Genomic DNA, 17,495 nt, shown 5'->3' on the forward strand with positions numbered 1-17,495 from the left:
TCTACACACTGGGAGACTCAGGGCATGTGAGTTGGGAGAGAAGCAGAGGTGCAGGGACCCAGAGCTGTGGGCCCTATTGCCAGAACAACCCAGTTTCACGTGCAGCCTGACCAGTCTAAGCCCAGGTTTCCTCATTTATAAAATGAGGATAGTGCCTTTCAAGGCTGTGAAAGGTCTATGAGACGACTTAGGTCAGACAATGTTAGTCATTCCCCATGTGGAGTCAGGACACCGACTTAGCTCGTGGGCCACAGGACCCCTCAGGAAGGTTCTTCTTGAGTAAACATTGCTAATCATCGTTAATACAAAGGACTTTAGAGGAGATTGGTAGCTTTCATAAACTGGAGCGGGGCAGCGGCATGGAATGAAGGTGACCTCTGATATGCCTTTCTCTTACGTGATTGCAGATCTTCCTGGAGTGAGAGGGGGTGGGGTAAAATGAGAGCTGGGGATTGCAAATGCGTGTGCCCTTGACCCTGGAAGTGTGTTGAGGATGTGGACATCACCATTGGTGTAGGGCACAGAAAAAGCTGAGTCCCACTGGACGAGGCTCATCCAAGGAGAATTCAAAAGGAGACTTGAAGGGTGAATCTTTAATATCGGCCATGAGATAGCTGTGAATTCAGGAGGCTTATCTTCCAGGCATTCTGGTAAGCACTACCTCCTCTCCTCTCTTTCTTGCATTTTTGTTTTCTTCCCAAAGTAGTTGTAGTTGACTTTAATTATAATGGACTAAATTGACTTGTGGGCACCTATCAGCCTTATGGGAATGTGAGAGGGCTGGTCTCACATTGGGTCTAACATCCATGCATCTAGAATGATAATGACCACTTTCCGGGCTTTTGCATGGTTTTTATCTCACTATCAAAAAGACTTTTAAGAAAGTTTTTGATTCCAGACCTTTAGAAAGAGATTTGATCATATTTTCTTGGATGTGAGAAAATGAAGAAAGGAAAATGCTAAGACCCAAGTGCTTTTTGGGTGAGAATGTAATGTTTTTAATATTTAGTAATGTTACGTACACACCTGACAGATGTGAGTATCCACTCACACACAAACACAAAAATACATTAGTTTGTTTAAAAAAAAAACACAGAAAAACCTCAATCCAAATTTATTGGGATTACAAAAATAACAGGACCTCTCATTAACTCACTACAAATCAGTTACTAACACACCCAGAGATAGAAGAGCATCTTTAAAATAAACTACTTCTTGCCAATACAAGTCTCATAACATAAAAAAAGAAGTTTATTTTCATATTTACAGAAGAAACATACTGATTGTTTCTTAAAATTCTCTTTGGAATTAACAGGTGAGGCTATTTGTAAAGTCAAGGAACATTTCAAATTGAAGAAATTATTTTAGAAACGTCTCACAATGCGTCTTATTTAATATCACTGAATAATTTGGCATCCTCTTCTAAAAATCGTGTTTTTATCGCAGAGCTTCTGGAACTTCCACCTACAAAAATAGGGGAATTTCTTTCAGTAAAACAATACAGAAGATAAAGTGAAAAATATCTTAAGTCCCTGGCAGTGTTCTCTGAGAAGAACTCACATACAGATTGATTACTGCTGTGTGATATTCAAATTTTATATCATACATTAGGTTTTAAATCACTTGCAATTCTGTGGTAAAATTTTTGGCAAGTGAATCTGTTTTTGGAATGTAGATTATAATCCCTGATTTTCTTATTAAGGAAGTCAGGATATTTATAGGTTGGAATGTCTTAAAAGGGGCCTGAGCCTTCCAGGTCTGTGCAGGTGGCCCAGGCACACCTCTCAGATGGAACTGTGCTCACCGGTGACCTGCTCTGATGTTCCAAACTTGGTATGCTTGCTTTTGCACGCTATAAAATTTACAATACTAAAAAGTATTTTGAGAGGTGACTTCAGTTCCATTGTGCCATGGAAACAGACCCAGTTACCAAAGTCGGCTTGTGAGTTACTTACCCGCCTTAGCTGTCTTATGCTGCTTCCCCGAATCGCTTCCATGAGATTGTCATGAGCTGACCTCAGTGGAGTAGAGGGTCGAGAACCTTCTTCCGTTTTCTTCTCTTGCACTGACCGCAAGGAATTTTTAATTTCCTTTAGGATATTGTTTGGTCGTTTCTTACCCTTTTTCCCTTTTTTCTTTTTCTGTCCGTTTTGCAATGCCCGCTGGGCACTCTCCTGTTGCTTGATGACTTCTGCAATGTTGCGGGTGATGAGCTTTTTCTCTGGGAGTGGAGGAGGTGGCGGCGGAGGGGGCGGTGGCAGCTTTTGTGGGGCAGGAGGAGGAGGCGGCGGGGGCGGGGGCGGGGGCGGGACCACGGGAGACTGCGGCCGGCTCCCCGCTGTCTGGACTTTCTTGGGGATTTTCGGGGAGGACCAGGGAGAGTGCCTGGGAGATGCGTACGGTGAAGAGCCAGGAGTCCCCCTCTGCCAGACTTTGGTCCTAAGGTTGGATCCCCCGTCATATCCCTCTTGCTGCTTCTGCTCCTGCATCCGCTTCTGCCTCTGCTTATCCATGTTTCTCGTCAAGAGGCTCGTCATGCTCATTCTTGGTCCTGGGAGCTCAAAATGGTAGCCCAGCCTCAGCAGCGTGGTGTTCTCCCGCAGCAGCTTGACGATCTCCATCTCCACCTGGCTGCCCATGATGTGCCTCTGGTTGTGGAAGCGCAGCTCGGTGAGCACGGTGTTGTGCTGCAGGGCCCGCATGATGGCCAGGATCCCCTTGCCGGTGATGAAGTTGGACTCGACGTTGATGCTGACGATGCACCGGTTGGCCCGCAGCATGTCCGCGATGGCTGTGGCCGCGCTGTCGTCGGCGCGCGTGTTGGCCAGGCTGAAGGCCCTCACCACCGTGTTGTCCCTGAGCGCCTCGGCGAAGCGGGCGAGGGTCTGCGACGTGATGTTCTCGATGTTGTTCAGATTGACCTCTGTGGTGTCGGGGTCGTTGTTTCGGATCTTTTCCAGAACCTCCTCGATCACCGTAGGATTTCCGCAGGGGTGGGGGGCCGCCGGCGACTCCGTGTTCCTTGCGCCGTGGCCGTTGGTCAGTGTGATGTTTTCCATTTGACTTGTAAATGTCTTCGGCTTCGAGGTCTCAGAAGTGACGCCACCGTAATTTACAGTTCCGTTAATACCGTTCTCACTGCCTTGTTCTTCTTCTTTGTCCTCGTCGTCGTCCTGGTCATCGTCGTCCTCCTCGTCCCCGTCGTCCTCCTCGTCCTCCTCTTCCCCGTCCTCCTCCTCCGTGTCCACGTCCTCGGAGACCTCACTGTTACTCTCAGTGAAGATCAGCTCTTCCTCACTCCCCTCTTTCTCTTCTTCTGCAACCTAAAGAGCATGCATGGCATCATCATGAAGTTTGTCATTTTTAAGCTAATATTTTAACTATTTTTTTTAACTTAAAAAAAGTAATGCATGGTTTTGCAGTATGCACATGTATGGAATCATTTGGTTGTCCGTCTAAAACGAATACAATGTTATATGCCAATTAATATGACAATGACATGTCAATGTGATATGTCAATCAATAAAAAAGCAAGTGGCACCGCAAGGTACAAAAGAACCTAAGGAAAACTCACTTCCTGCTCTGGTCTCTCTAGTTCCCAAGACCACGGGTAAACAGTTCACTGCATAATTTTCAACAACTTCTTTAAACAAATATTTCTTCTGTTTTCTGCAGGATAAATATCTAGGATTCAATTTTTCACATTAAAATTTATTATCACTTGGTCAGTTTCAACCAGTAAGTCAGAACTACAGCTTTGGGAAACTCTTGATAAAGTTTTCATTCTCTCAGCTGCTTCATTCTGAATGGCTTGCTTCGTAGTCTACTTACAATTCAGCAAATCCAACCCTCCTTTCTGGAGTCACCCCTCTGTCCCTCTGTATTTCTCCTTCCCAAACAACAAATGATGATAAAAATATGCAACCTGTTAAGGGCTTCCTGTTTTTAATGTTGAAAAATTATTCCCCCAATTTGCCTCCAGCAGCAGATGTGACAACAGCTGAGGGCTCTGTCCCTGGCTGTCTCAGTGGAGGCAGGGACACAGGTGTCGTTGCTCCTCTAAGGCTTCCCTGCCTTGGGGATGGAGCCTGGCCCTCTGCACCTGAGAGCAGCCATGCATATGGGGGAAGGGAAGCTGGCAGGGCAGGGCTGCAGGGCAGGGCAGCTGAAGGTCAAAGCCCAGCTCCATGCAAAGAAAGAAAATTTCAGGTCATACTTTCCATCGAATCATCTTGAAATCTCACTCCAGCACAGGTTTCAAGGAGACAGACCGCAGAAGATACGGGTGGGAAAGGTAACCACTGCCCTTGGCTCTAACTAGATTCCAACCTTAAGGTGGAACAGGGGAGAAGAGCAGAAAACCCAAGCAGGCCAGTGCCTCAGCCTGATGCTCTTAGATTATTTACTACGTATCAGTCATGAAGGAACTTCAGGCAAACAGTTTCACTGTACTTTTTCTCTCCCTGTTTTCTAGACTTGCTGTCCCTAGAAGCCCAACTGAGCTCTTCTTTCTCCTTTTCTTGCTATCTTTCCTGATTAAAAAAAAAGAAATCTGAAAATTGATGATAGAGTCTGATTTTCCCTGATGCTGTCTCTTTAGTCCTTTCTCTTTAAAGCACCCCAGGCCCTCCTGTCTCCAAAGCCTTGATTATTCCCTCTACATTGCAACTCCCCCGCCCAACCCCAGGGAATCTGCTGGCTGAGGCATGTGGAAATACTTGAGGAAACACTGCGCTTGTCCTCAGGTTTGTTTGCCTGGTTGCTATTGCAAAATAGCCTCCAGTTACCCACCTGTTTGGAGTGGCAGGCACCAAGGGTTGACCTGGGAAAGGGGTCAGCCACTCCGGGGATGGGTGGCTTGTCCCAGTCTTAATTTATTCACTTCTGCAGGAGTTGCTGGAGAATACTGTGTGTGTGTGTGTGTGTGTGTGTGTGTGAGTGAGAGAGAGACAGAGAGAGACACAGAGAGAGAGGGAGACAGAGAGAGAGAGAAACAGAAACAGATGTTTGGTGGCAAATGCCTACAAGTCCCAACCCAAAACCAGTTGGCAGCAGTAGGAGAGAGAAGGAGCCTCAGATGGCCAGCAGTGAGGCAGATGGATTAACTGAAGGAAGGGAAGAATTTTAGGGTAGCTTCTCCTCATTTCCACCTCAGTTCAAACTGCTGTGCATAATTATTTTCTTATGATTCTAGTTCATGTCAGCAGAATGTGTGAGTGTGTGTGAGTGTGTACATGTGTGTGCGTGCATGCATGTGTGTAATCTGTCAGTCTTTGGAGGAAAGAGGCCTATGCATCTCAAAATCCATATACAGCTTTTTATGCCATTACATTTCTCCCTTTTTGTTTTTAAAAGACCTTTAAGGCTCTGTCCACAAGAGACATCTTCCTCAAAATGTGCTGGAGACAGAATGTCTGAAACTGCTATCCAGCAATGAGTTGTCATGTAACATCTAAACAACCCTCCCTCCCAAAACCTTTCTATCATCCTTGTGGAATGTTTCTTTGACATCATACTCCCCCTGTAAAGTGCCTATTTTAATTACTTGTTTACCATTTTCCCCAAAAAAACCATTAGCTGAGTGAGGCCAGGGATGGTTGTTTGGGTCACATAGCACCGTACTTAGCATGTAGTAAAGGTCCAATAAATATTTATTTACTGTATGGATCTGAACTGACATTGGCTGACAGCTGCCCAAGAGTCAGGACGAGGCCTAGGAGAAGAGTAGTGACAGGGATGGGTGGGGATAAGGTGACCTCTGTCCTGGTTTGCCTAGGACAGAGGGGTTTCCTAGGATGCAGGATTTTTTTTTTTTAATCTAGATAGTCCTGGACAATCTGAGATGGTTAGTCCCCCAGCTGGGGGGCATCTAGGCAAAGAATACCATCAGGGAGAAATGCGTCTAGAGAGGGAGGTAGGAAGGCATAAAAAACAATCTCTGCCTACTGCCTAAATTATTCTGGCATTTGGACTGACTGCTCCAGACCTCCTTTTGGCCACTGCCCCAGAGTTACCCTGATCTTGTGAGAACAGGGTGGGAAGATGGGGATGGGCCCAGGAGGTGTGAGGTGATAAAGGCTGAGTAGAGGAAAGGCGAATGTTGGTACTCCTAGGAAGTAAATAAGGCAACGATAAATGGGGGGCCAACCACGTCTTCTGATCTCACCCTTGGCACCATTACATGGCCGAGGAGGCAAGAGACTGGTTCTCGGTTCTGGTTCCAGGTCTACCCATAAAGAGCTAGTTGACTTTAGACCAGTCCGTAGACCTCTGGGGGTCTAGCAGGCCCGTTCCCAGAGGGTCTCATCCAGCAGGTGTGGGGGAGCCCTGGGGCGAGTGGCTCTCGGAATGCCTCTGTGCTGCTGTCGGGCTGGGCTCCCACATTTTGAGAACCGAGGTCTTTGTGCCGGCAGACGACCTTGATTTGAACATCAGCACTACTTATAAGCCGTTAACTTCGAATAAGCTTCTTAACCTCTCCTAGCCTCAGTTCTCATGTGCAGAAGGTAAGAATTCAATGAAATGACTGAGTGAATGCATTGGCACCCACACCTGAGACCCACACATAGTCAGGCTAGGGGAGCTAGGTGCTTGGGTCTCCAAGGCCCCTGGGAAATCTAAAGCATTGAGCATGATTTTCATAAGCCTTTACCGAGCCAGGAGCCTGACAGCCAAGACCCCCACCTCTGTCTCACGGCACACTGTGCTTCTCTTCACTTATGCCGCATCCTCCCCCGACCCCCACCCATCAGCTGCTTTGAGCTTTTCCTTGTGGCCGGGAATGGATTTACACCATCCACAGGCAAGCTTCGGCTCAGCACTCCTTGGGACTCCAGAGCCAGCTGGCCCACAGGGACAATGTAGTGGGAGAGAAGTTAACTAGCAGAGAAAAGAATCAACATTCAACACAGCGGCCTCTAATTGAGCTGATAAGCCCTTGGCAGGATCAGTGGGGCTCATCACACCTGACACAGCTTTGGCCTTTGTTTCCCCCTGATCTCATGACCTAATGATGTTAAAATACCTTTGTTGGGTTATTGCTGCTGTGCTATTTCTCCTGGCTATTCTGAGGTGGTTGAAATCTTTTTATGAAGGAAATTCTTTAAGAACTGTAATAAAATGTCATATCTCATATACATCAACAGATTTTTGACACACAGTCCCACATCAGGAAAAATAAAGACCTCTAGAAATCATGTTGGTGGAGGGACTGACCAGCCCAATCCTGTGTCCTTCCCTCTCACGTCCCCTTCCTCCCCTTGATGCAGGCAGCCACCGTAGCCTGGGAAGACCCTGGCCTGATCCCAGTGGCCCCTTCTGCGATGATTGACATGGACAAAGCTTACACATATCTTGCTACAAATGTGGCCCACACACCCTATCATCAAGATCATCTAACAGCGCCTAGAATAGTACCGTGGGACTCTTGCCATTGGCTTCAGGCCATTTTGATTTTGGATGATTCAAGGGGAGCACAGAGGTTTTAAACTGTTGCTCCTGAACTGTGTTCTTCCACAAATTCAGCCATTTGTTATATTAACATGCTCATTATTTTTCCAGAGGACAGTCTTTTGAATTTACTTCTGTTAATGACTCATTTGACAAATTCTAAGTACTGTTTACTGGAAATAGAATAGACCTGAGCTCTAACATAAGCACATTTCCTGGCCTCAGAATTGCCATTTTAAAGTAGGAAGAAATCTTAAGAGATCATGTCTGCAGGCATGCTTCACCTGGGCCCCTCAGATAAGTTTCAGCATGTGGGTCATTATTTTGAAATACTCTGTAAAGATCTGTGCATGTATGCACAAGCCTGTGTGCGTTTTCTTAAGGAGAAGGCCTGGAACTTATAAAAATCTCAAAGGGGTTCTTGATTCACAAAAGAAACACCGTATCTTCAAGGGACAGATGGGAAAGAGAACCCTTCAGAAGTGACTATCTCTTCAAGGTCCAATGACTGAGGAACAGTGCAGGGACTAGAAATAAGGTCCTCTCAGTCCCACGTACTTCCCACCACCCCACATTTCCTGATGTTGGGAAAAAAAATCATTTTTACTGTAGCCATCATCACAGTCAAAGAAACCAGAGTACCCACTTTTGTCTTACAGAAGAAAATAAATTTACTTAACTGTAACATATATATTATGTCAGAAACAGGTATGATGCCACATTAGCAACTTATCATTCAAATTAGACTTGTGTTTGGCAAAACATCTAAACCCATGCCTTGTGAATTATGTCCCTCTTGAAGATTGCATCTTTACTCAATCAGAGAGCCCCAGCTAAGAATTTTATGTATTATGGTTCACTGGGGTGGCCATGGAGTTACATGACTATTTCAGCCTGAGAAATTTTTCAGCAACAGGTACAAATGGTTTGTAAGAAAAGAAACGTGATGAGGGCTGAAAAGTTAGCGAAAACAGGTCTCTGGGTAAGGGATGGGGATGGGAGTAGCCAAGGAAAAAATCCTGAGCGCCTACCTGTCCACACTCCCCCAGCCTCTCCTTCTCCAAGAGTTTCTGGGACTCCTTTTCCCAATAGGCCATCAGTGCCTCTCGGCTGAATGTCCCCGTGGGGGTTTTCTCGGTCAGACTCTTTTGCCTTAGCCCCACGGGAAGGTTGTGGTCAGGTTCAAGGTCTTCCAACTCCCTTTCTAGTTCTTTCAGCTCCTCAGCTGACAAGGAAGCAAGGAGCTCGTCCTCATCGATGGATTCATATTTGCTAAGTCCTCTCCTGTAGCCAAAGGTGGACATGGTCCCTGCTTTGTCAGACCCCCAAGGAGCTTGAAGAAGCAGGCATTCAGGGCCGCCAGAAGCAGGGCAGGGAGGCCAGTGGGCAGGCTGGTCAGCAACTGGTGCTGGGAGTGGCTGCGATAGCCTTTTAAGAGTGTGATACAGGCTGTGACAGTGCAGAGATGGGTGAAAGCAGAGGCTGTTTTAAGCATCAGACGTCAGCTAGACATTTGAACACAAAGAATGTCACATCGGCGGTGGAAGGAGGTCTCAGAACCAGTGGGGATGATTAACATACTGGCCAGGGACATATTTAGCTGAGACTGATAGCTCATGAGGACAGAGAGAATTTCAGATAGGGAGCAACCACCGTCCTTACTTTGTAGTCAAACCACAGGAGAATACAACTTTACTCTGGAAATGGCTCGCTACCGCCACCATGGCCATGCAAAGATTCTTTGATTATGACCTCAGAGGTTGAGAAATGACTATACATCACTGTATAAGAAGTTATTCGGGTTCTCCTAAAAACATATTGTGGGTGGCACTGATGCAAACAGAAGGCTGTAGTAATATAGCACACTTTATTTTTATTGTATCTTGCAATTTACTAAGCACTTTAATCGAATATTCCTAATCATACCAAGTCCTGTGAGATGACTGACATTATCCTCCTTTGCAGATTTTGGCAACCACAGCTCTGAGAAGTTAAGTGAAAAATTTGGTCAGACAGCTGGAAGTGCAGAAGGGGCTTTTCCATTGCACTAAATGGCTTCCTTCTCCTCAACTAAGAGTAAACAAATAGATTAGTGGATAAAACTCCAAAAAGACAAACAATAATACTGGTTATGATTTGTTAAGAACAGACACTGTGACAGCCTAGCACTAAGTATTTTATGTTTTATCTCATTTAACCCCACAATCCTGTAAATTGTATATTACTACCCATATTTTGCTAGTACAGACTCAAAGAGGGTAAAGTAATTAGTCCAGAGCCACAGAGCTAAGTGGTGGTAGAGCAAAAATTTGAACCCAGATTTGCATCTAGGCTGAAAACTGAAGAGGTGATAATTTGAAAAAAAAATACACATGCCCCTATTCTTATAAATGTAATTAAAAATGTATACGGTTTACAAGACTACAAAAATATATCATTTTAGCATGCAGATAATATAAATATTTATGAAATGTATATGCACAGAAATATACATTTATCAATACACACATAATATGTGTTATTTTGTTTGTACATTCAGGTATTTGGTGAATATTTTTGGCTTGTTTTCAGGTTCAGGTAATAATGAATAATACTGTTATGAACACTTATATGCAAGTTTTGGTGTGGCCATACATTCTCATTTCTCTTGGGTAGATATGTAGTAGTGGAATTGCTAAGTTATATGAGAAATTTACATTTGACTTTTCAAGAAACTGCCAAAACATTTTCCAAAATGACTGCACCAGTTTACATTCCCATCAATGTTTGAAAGTTCCACTTGCTCCTCATCCTAGTTTCTTATTTCTTGTCTTTCTCAATTATAGCCATTTCAGTGGGTGTGAAATCGTATCTCATTGTAGTTTTAATTTTCATTCCACTAGTAACTAATAATGGTGAGCATCATTTCATGTATTTATTGGCCATGTTATCTCTACTTTTGTAAAATATTTATTCAAATCTTATACTCATTTTTAGATTGGGTTGCCTTCTTACTATTGGGTTGTAAGGGTACTTAATATATTCTGGACTTTATCTATATACGATTTGCAGATATTTTCTCCTATTCTTTAGATTGTCTATTGGTGTCTTTTGAAGAATGAATGAGTGTTTTCAATTTTGATGAAGTCCAGTTTATCAATTTTTCCTTCTACTTTTGAGCTTCTGGTGTTATAGCTAAGAAATCTTTCCCTAACCCAAAGTCAGTGAGAATTGCTCCTCTGTTTTCTTCTAAGAGTTTAGAGTTTTAGGTTTCTATATTTAGGTCTACTACCCATTTGACTTAATATTTACATATGTGTGAGGCAAGAGTTTAAATTCATCTTTTTCTGTATATAGAGATCCATCCAATTGTCTAGTGTCCTTTTTTGAAAAGACTGTTTTCCTCTGTTGAATTGCTTTGGTGCCTTTGTGAAAAATTTATTTGGCATTATGTAAGGGTTTATTTCTGGACACTTAATTCTGTTCTATAGATCTCTTATGTCCATTTTCTTGTGCCAGTACCACATGGTCTTAATTACTATAGCTTTGTAGTACCTATCAAAATCAGAAAGGGTAAGTCCTCCAATTTTTTTCCTTTGCAAGAATGTTTTGGCTATTATGATCTTAACTCATTATGCTATTCTGCTTCCAAAAATAGCTACGACTCCTTCCAGTGATACTAATGAGAGGGATGATTATGAAATTATAAATGATGAGTTCATTGTTTTTTTATGGCCTGTAGCATATACCTCTGCATAACCTCAGTGCCAACATGTAATTTTTTATGTGAAAATCAGCTTGATTTTTTTTGAAATAACATCAAATTATTTTAGCCAAATTTGGTGAATAAGATGCGTGAGTTATTCAGCTGTATAATGATATTTTAGCTAAAAAAAGATGAATGGTGATTGCAATATGTGAAAACATGTCTGTTTTTTGAAAAACAAAAAAGATGAGAAGAAAATACATGAAAATGATAGCACAGGTTCCTTTCTTCAACAATTATGTGTTGAGCATATATGGTACGTTGACCACTGTGCAGATTTGGGGATCAAGTACAAAAAATACCCAGGTTTTTGGAATTCTTTCTCTTTCTCATGTTTGTAATATTTCTGTAAGACTTTAATATTGTTTCTATTTGACAGCTTATTGAACATGTACCACATGCCAGATTCTAAGTAAGGAGCTGGAGTTAGTGAAGAAAACCAACATAACTCCCCCCTTCATGGAGCTTATATTCTAGTTGGGAAAGACAGAAAATATATATAAACAAACAAGTGAATACAGGACATACCAGAGTGAAGCTCTACAGAAAGAAGTAGAGCAGGGTAAGAGGAAGAAAGGAAAATCATTGGGATAATAGTTCATGCAGGAAAGATCTTTGTAAAATGGTGACATTGAGCACAGACCTGGAGAAGTAAGGGCTTGATGCACGCAGATTACAGTCACATTAAATAAGGAGTCAGCTAGTGTTTGCTTGGATGCCTTCAGTGCATGTTGCACATTACCAAAAAGTACCATTGCCTTTTTGGAGGGCTCGAATCATTGGAAAATTCTTTTTATTGTGTTGAAACTGATATCTTGAAAAATCATCCCATAGATTTCAGTTTCCTCATTGCAACAACCCAGAATAAACATAGTCTCATGTGAATTTCTTCTCCCAAATCTTGGGTGGCCTAGGAATGACTGAAAATGACTTTGGAAGAGGACACAAAGTGTTTTGTTCTATGGCAGCATCACTGAAAAAAAAATTATGGCTCCTCAAGAGAGATACTACCTTAAGAAAAATTGTCATTTAGATATCCTCGTATATGTCATTAAATTGCTCCAATTATGATAATAATCACAACTCATAGATGATCTTAGTTCCCCCTTTATTCTTCACAAACTTCAAATCCACTGGGTGAAATTCTGCTAACCGATTAAACATCACCACCTGACCCTGGCCAGACTTAAGTATGATGAATAATTTAGATTTTCTTGCAGCCTTGTCTGCTCTGAGGGGAAAAAAATCCCATCATATGTGTTCCCAGCATCAGCATTTTCTAATTTGGGATTTTTACTTGACCACATTTTTTTTTTGAGTGGAATTGCTTTTAGAGTCAGTAATAGTGCAAGCCTTGCAAAGATTAGCATCTTTTATTAAAAAAACAAACTCCATATTGGGGAGAATTATTTTCATGGTTCTTGATTCATAATCAGATACCACTATTTCCCAGTATACTGGCAATTCCCTTTTTAGTGAGAACTGTTTTCTCTTTCACCCGTCTTTTTTTTTATTGTTTCCTCTTGGAAATACTATTATTTGTTTGTTTATTCAACGCACATTCACGAAATACCTGCTGTGTGGACAGAAAAATAGAAATTGATCTAGCCCCTGCCCTCTGGAGCTCACGCCTGGGAGAGAGGCAGGCAGCTGACAATGACACAGGGCAGGGGCCGCGTGGCCAAGGTGCCAAAGCGAAGGGAAACGCGGAGACCAGATGAAGCAGCAGCTCAGCCCACGTGGGAGGAGTTACAGGAGGCCCAGAAGCCCAGGAAGAGCTTTCCAGGCAGCACAGCAGCCTCTGAGCAAACACACAGGGGAAAGAAAACAAAAACAAAAGCCGGCGTATTGTCATAGGGGTCGGGAGTGGGCGGAGATGGGCAAAAACTGACCCTTGTTCATGTACTATTTCAAATAGAATATGCTTTGATATCTTGCCTCTCAATCTCCCACTTTTATCACGTCTGGTACATGGTAGATGCATGTAGATGTTGAAAATTTTTTATTAGAAGGGCCATATCTAGGAGTTTGGGACTTTATTGTCACCTAGGGTTAAGTGGAAATCCCTGGTGTTATCTCACAGCCACTACCCACAGCCGTAGTTTGCCTACTTAAATACAGGCAACTGCTGATTCCGGCAGGTGTCCTGATAGGGAAATTCAGCAAAAGTCATTAACCCCTCTAAAACTCAGCAAGCAATACCAGTCCTGTTACTGCTTGAATATATAGTGTTTATAGGCAGTGATGAGACGTCCTAACCACACTTGTGATAACTGCTTCAGCCTAACGTTCTGTGTCGCCGGAGACCACCTCTGCCTGATGGTGCCTGACCTTCCTTTTGGCTTAAGGACTTTAGGCTCTTACTGTTTAGAAGTGTTGAGAGGCCCTTCCAAACGTTTCTTTGTTCTCTTTAATAACCCCCTAATTTCAGTAAGAATTTGGTACTTTCAGGATCTGTTCCTATTTAAAAATTTTCACATAGACATTCCTATTTATAAGCATAAGAGTTAAATGAATGTCTTAAATGAATATTTTTAATAACAATCTCATTTCCTCTGCTCCTCTGCTTTATTCTACAATAGGCCCTTGTCAGTCACAGATTTAATATGTGTCATTTCAGTGATTTGAAAGGACCCCAAAGGACCAAGGTTTGCAATGACATGTCACTTTACCGAGCTACAATTTATATCCTCATGCTCAAGAATGTTTCATGAAACTACCTAGAAAATCTCCATCTGGGCATCTCACTGGCACTTACATCTCAACCTGCCCCAGACTGGTATGTTCATTTCCTTCTTCCCGCCTTCCCCACCACAAGCCCTGGCTCCGCACTTCTGAAAACGGGATCCCCATCCACTCAGGGGCTGGAGCCTGTGTGTCACCTTTGGCTCCTTCTCTCACCAGCATCATCCTCGTCCGTTGCACGGCCTGAACTCCTGTATTTTGAACAGTTCTTGAATTCCTTTCGATCGGTCCCCTTGTCTCAGCTCGAGTCTCAGCTGCTGTCCTCATTATCTTGGATGGCTGACATTTTCCTTTGTCCACAATAGAGCCAGAGCAACTTTGGAAAAACACAAATCTCATTGGGACATTGTGTGCCCAAAACCCTTGAAGGCTCCCATTGCGGTGCAGGCCAAACCTTGAATCAGGCCCTCCGGCCCTTCCTGGATCAGGCCCTGCCCACCTTTACAGCTTCAGCTCTGATCACTTCATCCACCTCTCACCCCTGAGTCTCACTGGGCTTCTGAACTCTCCACACTTGTTTGCTCCCGAGCCACTGCCCACTCTCTCCCTTTGCCCGGAATGCCTTTGCGTCTTCTACTTTGCTCAGGACTGAAGTAACGCTCCCGAGGAGAACTATCCCCTTGCCTTAGCCAGCTTAGTCTTCCCAGCTCCCACCAATCTCCATTCTGCACAGCATCCCACTGGGGATTGCTTGCTTGGAACTGGTCTTGGCAGGAAGGCATGTCCTCCAGGGGACAGGCCATTGCTACCCCATTCGCCATCCCCAAAGTCTAGCTTAGTTATTAGAGTTCAAGTAGTGTTTAGGAAAAACAAAACCAACCATATGAACTGCAGTACAGGCAGGGATAGATCTATGTCTTACAGAGCCTGAAGATGATATGGTTTGGGGGGCCCTTTTAAGAATAATAGTATAAAATTATAAATGAAAATGAGTTATGAAAGTGAGACTGTATTTAAAACAGTATTTGAATCATGATAAACTACTAGATCTTAGATGATTTGAGCTTCTTTCTTCTCAGATTTCCTTACTCAGTTTCCCAGAAATGCTTATAGAAAAATGCCACCTATTTGTCCCCTGGCTTCTCCACTCTGCAGCATCCAACACCCAGTACTCCACTACTTTTGGGAACCCCAGTACTCAGAGGGCCTGGAAGCCCCTGCTGCATGGCCCATCTGCCTCTCATGTGACCCCCAATCTAAGGAAGGAGCCCGCCCCTCAGTGTTCATATCTCATGATGATGTTCTTGTTCATTTCATGGATGTCTTTCTTATTTAAACTGCCCTCAATTTGCTGATGAGGAAGCACAGAAATCACATGCTATTGTGTCATTTGCAAAACTGGAAAATTAAATCCTCTTGAAACAAATGATTCTTGCTTGAATGACTTGAAACAAATCCTTAAAAACAAATGACAAAGGTCTCTCTACTGTTAAGTAGCTGCCCCTAACCGTCCCCTTCCCTCTACCCCTGCCTTCTTTTTTTTTTTTTTTCTTAAGGCTTATCTAATCTCTCTCCCTGTACAAGTGCAGGATTGCTTCCTGATCTAGATCTAACTGTTCCCAACTTACATAGAAAGATTTGGGTTTTCAGCTTTTCCTACAGCTAGTTTGTCATGAGGCTGCTCAATAAATGTAATGACCCGTAAGGAAGTTAAGCTTCCGGCTTCACTCCATCTGTCTGCTGGGAGCTTCTCAGAGAGATGGAGAGAGGCTCCCAGGGGGAATGTCAGGCAAAGGTCAGGCTCTACACAGAGAACAACCCAACAGGCCACAGGGATCGGATGAGACTGGCGATTCCCTTGTCAAGCCTTCATTCTCAGGCTTGGCAGCCAGACAGCCCTCTGAGCTGTGCCAGCTTGTGGAGGTGAGCAAGAGCCAAATTTAAAACTACTAGAGTTATTTATAAAAATATCTTGCAGTTGTATAAGGTTTAGAGTTTACAAAATGCTTTTACATACCATGTGCCCAACAGTCTAACCTAGCAATATGATAGCCACTTAATAATTGTGTATAGCTACCACTTCACTGTGTCTGAGGCAACACTTGATGAAACAGATGCTATTCCCTCTATTTCACAAAGGACAAAAATAGGTTCTGAGGTTCTGAGCAGTTAAAATGTCTCTAAGTATGCCCAACTAGGGAGAGATCATTACAGCCATGTTCCATAACTCCAAGCTGCTTCTCATATTGAGATTTACTAGTTCATTTCAAAACGTACCAAAATGAAACACAGATGGGATGAAAGGATTTTTAATGGAGTATCTACTGCTTTGCCTTATGTATAATAGGTTCAATTAGCTTTTGTTGGACTAGTTCAAACATGCAACAATGAGTCCACAAGCACATGAAGAGGTAAAGAGACAGTGTTAAAACTGTAAAGACAAAATGATTTCCAGAAAAAATCCAAAAGCCAGAAAAGAGAAGCTGAACTTCATCATCAGGATTTTCATCTTACACCCCAGATCATGAATATGGACTTCCACTTGAGAAATGGGGAGTGGATTTGATGTGTATCAGATGAAGTTCTAGTACAGGACATGTTACTTAGGGTGTGCTGGAAGGCCTGAGGCTTTCTTTCATTTCAGCAACTAGTGCGGTTATAACCTCGGGCTTTGATATTATGGCTTTGGGCAATTGTGCTCACTGTGGTATTAGGAAGAATGGTGCGGAGAGCCAGCCCCCAAGACATGGATCTTTTCCCTGGGATAGTGATGTCCTCTGGTTCATGACAACCGTCACTGTAGAAAACTCCACGTCACTCAGGGTAGAAAAGCTTAAAGGGTAGAAAAGCTGACCTCCTGCTGGAAGAGGGGCTAGAAAGGTACATTCAGTGTCAAAACACAGGAATATGGGGACACGGTGTGCTCAGTAATGGGACAGCTGGTGCTCAAGAGCTGGTGTCTGGTTACTGAGTTTTTCCTTTTGCAACTTTATTATAAAAATTGAAGGCACTGTCTTTTCACACAGGCCCAGAGTTCCTCACTTGACCTTTACTTGCATGGTTCTCTGTGTCCTTGAGATCCATGGCCTTTCAAGTGTTTGCCTTCTCTCTTTTTCCTCTGGCATTTGTTTCCCAAGGCCTTCCCCAGCTTCCCCATGTTCCCCTTTCCACTGCACACTCAGGGACTCAGAGTAGGTTTTCAAGGGTGCTACAAAAGCCCCATCCCCCTGGCAGCATGATTCCTTGCCAATTCACACTCTTAAGAGAACAGGAAAACTTCCTTTGTATCTCTCCAATCTGTATGTTTTTGTGTGTCTTGTAAATAATAATAATAATAATAAAAGTGGGAAAGTTCTAGCACAACCAGTATGACAATGTCAGAAGTTGGCAGAGCCAGCTGAATTTGTCTGGGTTTAAGGCCTGTAGGATTAGCAAAGGCAGCAAGCATTGTGCTGCCCTTGAAGCGGGGTCATCTGCTGTGAACAGTCTTATCAGCACAGCAAAACAAATAAATCATGCGCTGCTAGCACAAGAACCAAGAGCCTTCCCTCGAGCCAGATGATTCTGTTGTTTAGCTGGGCCTCCTCAGTGAGCTTGTTAACAGCATCACCTGTCA

At 43.4% G+C, this 17,495-nt stretch overlaps 1 protein-coding gene across 1 annotated transcript; it reads right to left on the bottom strand.

Moving 5' to 3' along the window:
• Positions 1 to 1,099: 1,099 nt before the first annotated feature.
• LMOD2 (leiomodin 2) lies at positions 1,100 to 8,882 on the bottom strand. Its single transcript, XM_017641031.3, has 3 exons — positions 8,481 to 8,882; positions 1,956 to 3,323; positions 1,100 to 1,464 (listed from the first exon to the last, which is right to left on the bottom strand). Exons 1-3 carry the CDS (start codon positions 8,751 to 8,753, stop codon positions 1,438 to 1,440), a joined length of 1,668 nt encoding a protein of 555 aa, XP_017496520.3. The 5' UTR covers positions 8,754 to 8,882; the 3' UTR covers positions 1,100 to 1,437.
• Positions 8,883 to 17,495: the final 8,613 nt, after the last annotated feature.

This window comes from Manis javanica, chromosome 6 (genome assembly GCF_040802235.1).
Source record: "Manis javanica isolate MJ-LG chromosome 6, MJ_LKY, whole genome shotgun sequence".
Lineage (NCBI taxonomy): Eukaryota > Metazoa > Chordata > Mammalia > Pholidota > Manidae > Manis > Manis javanica.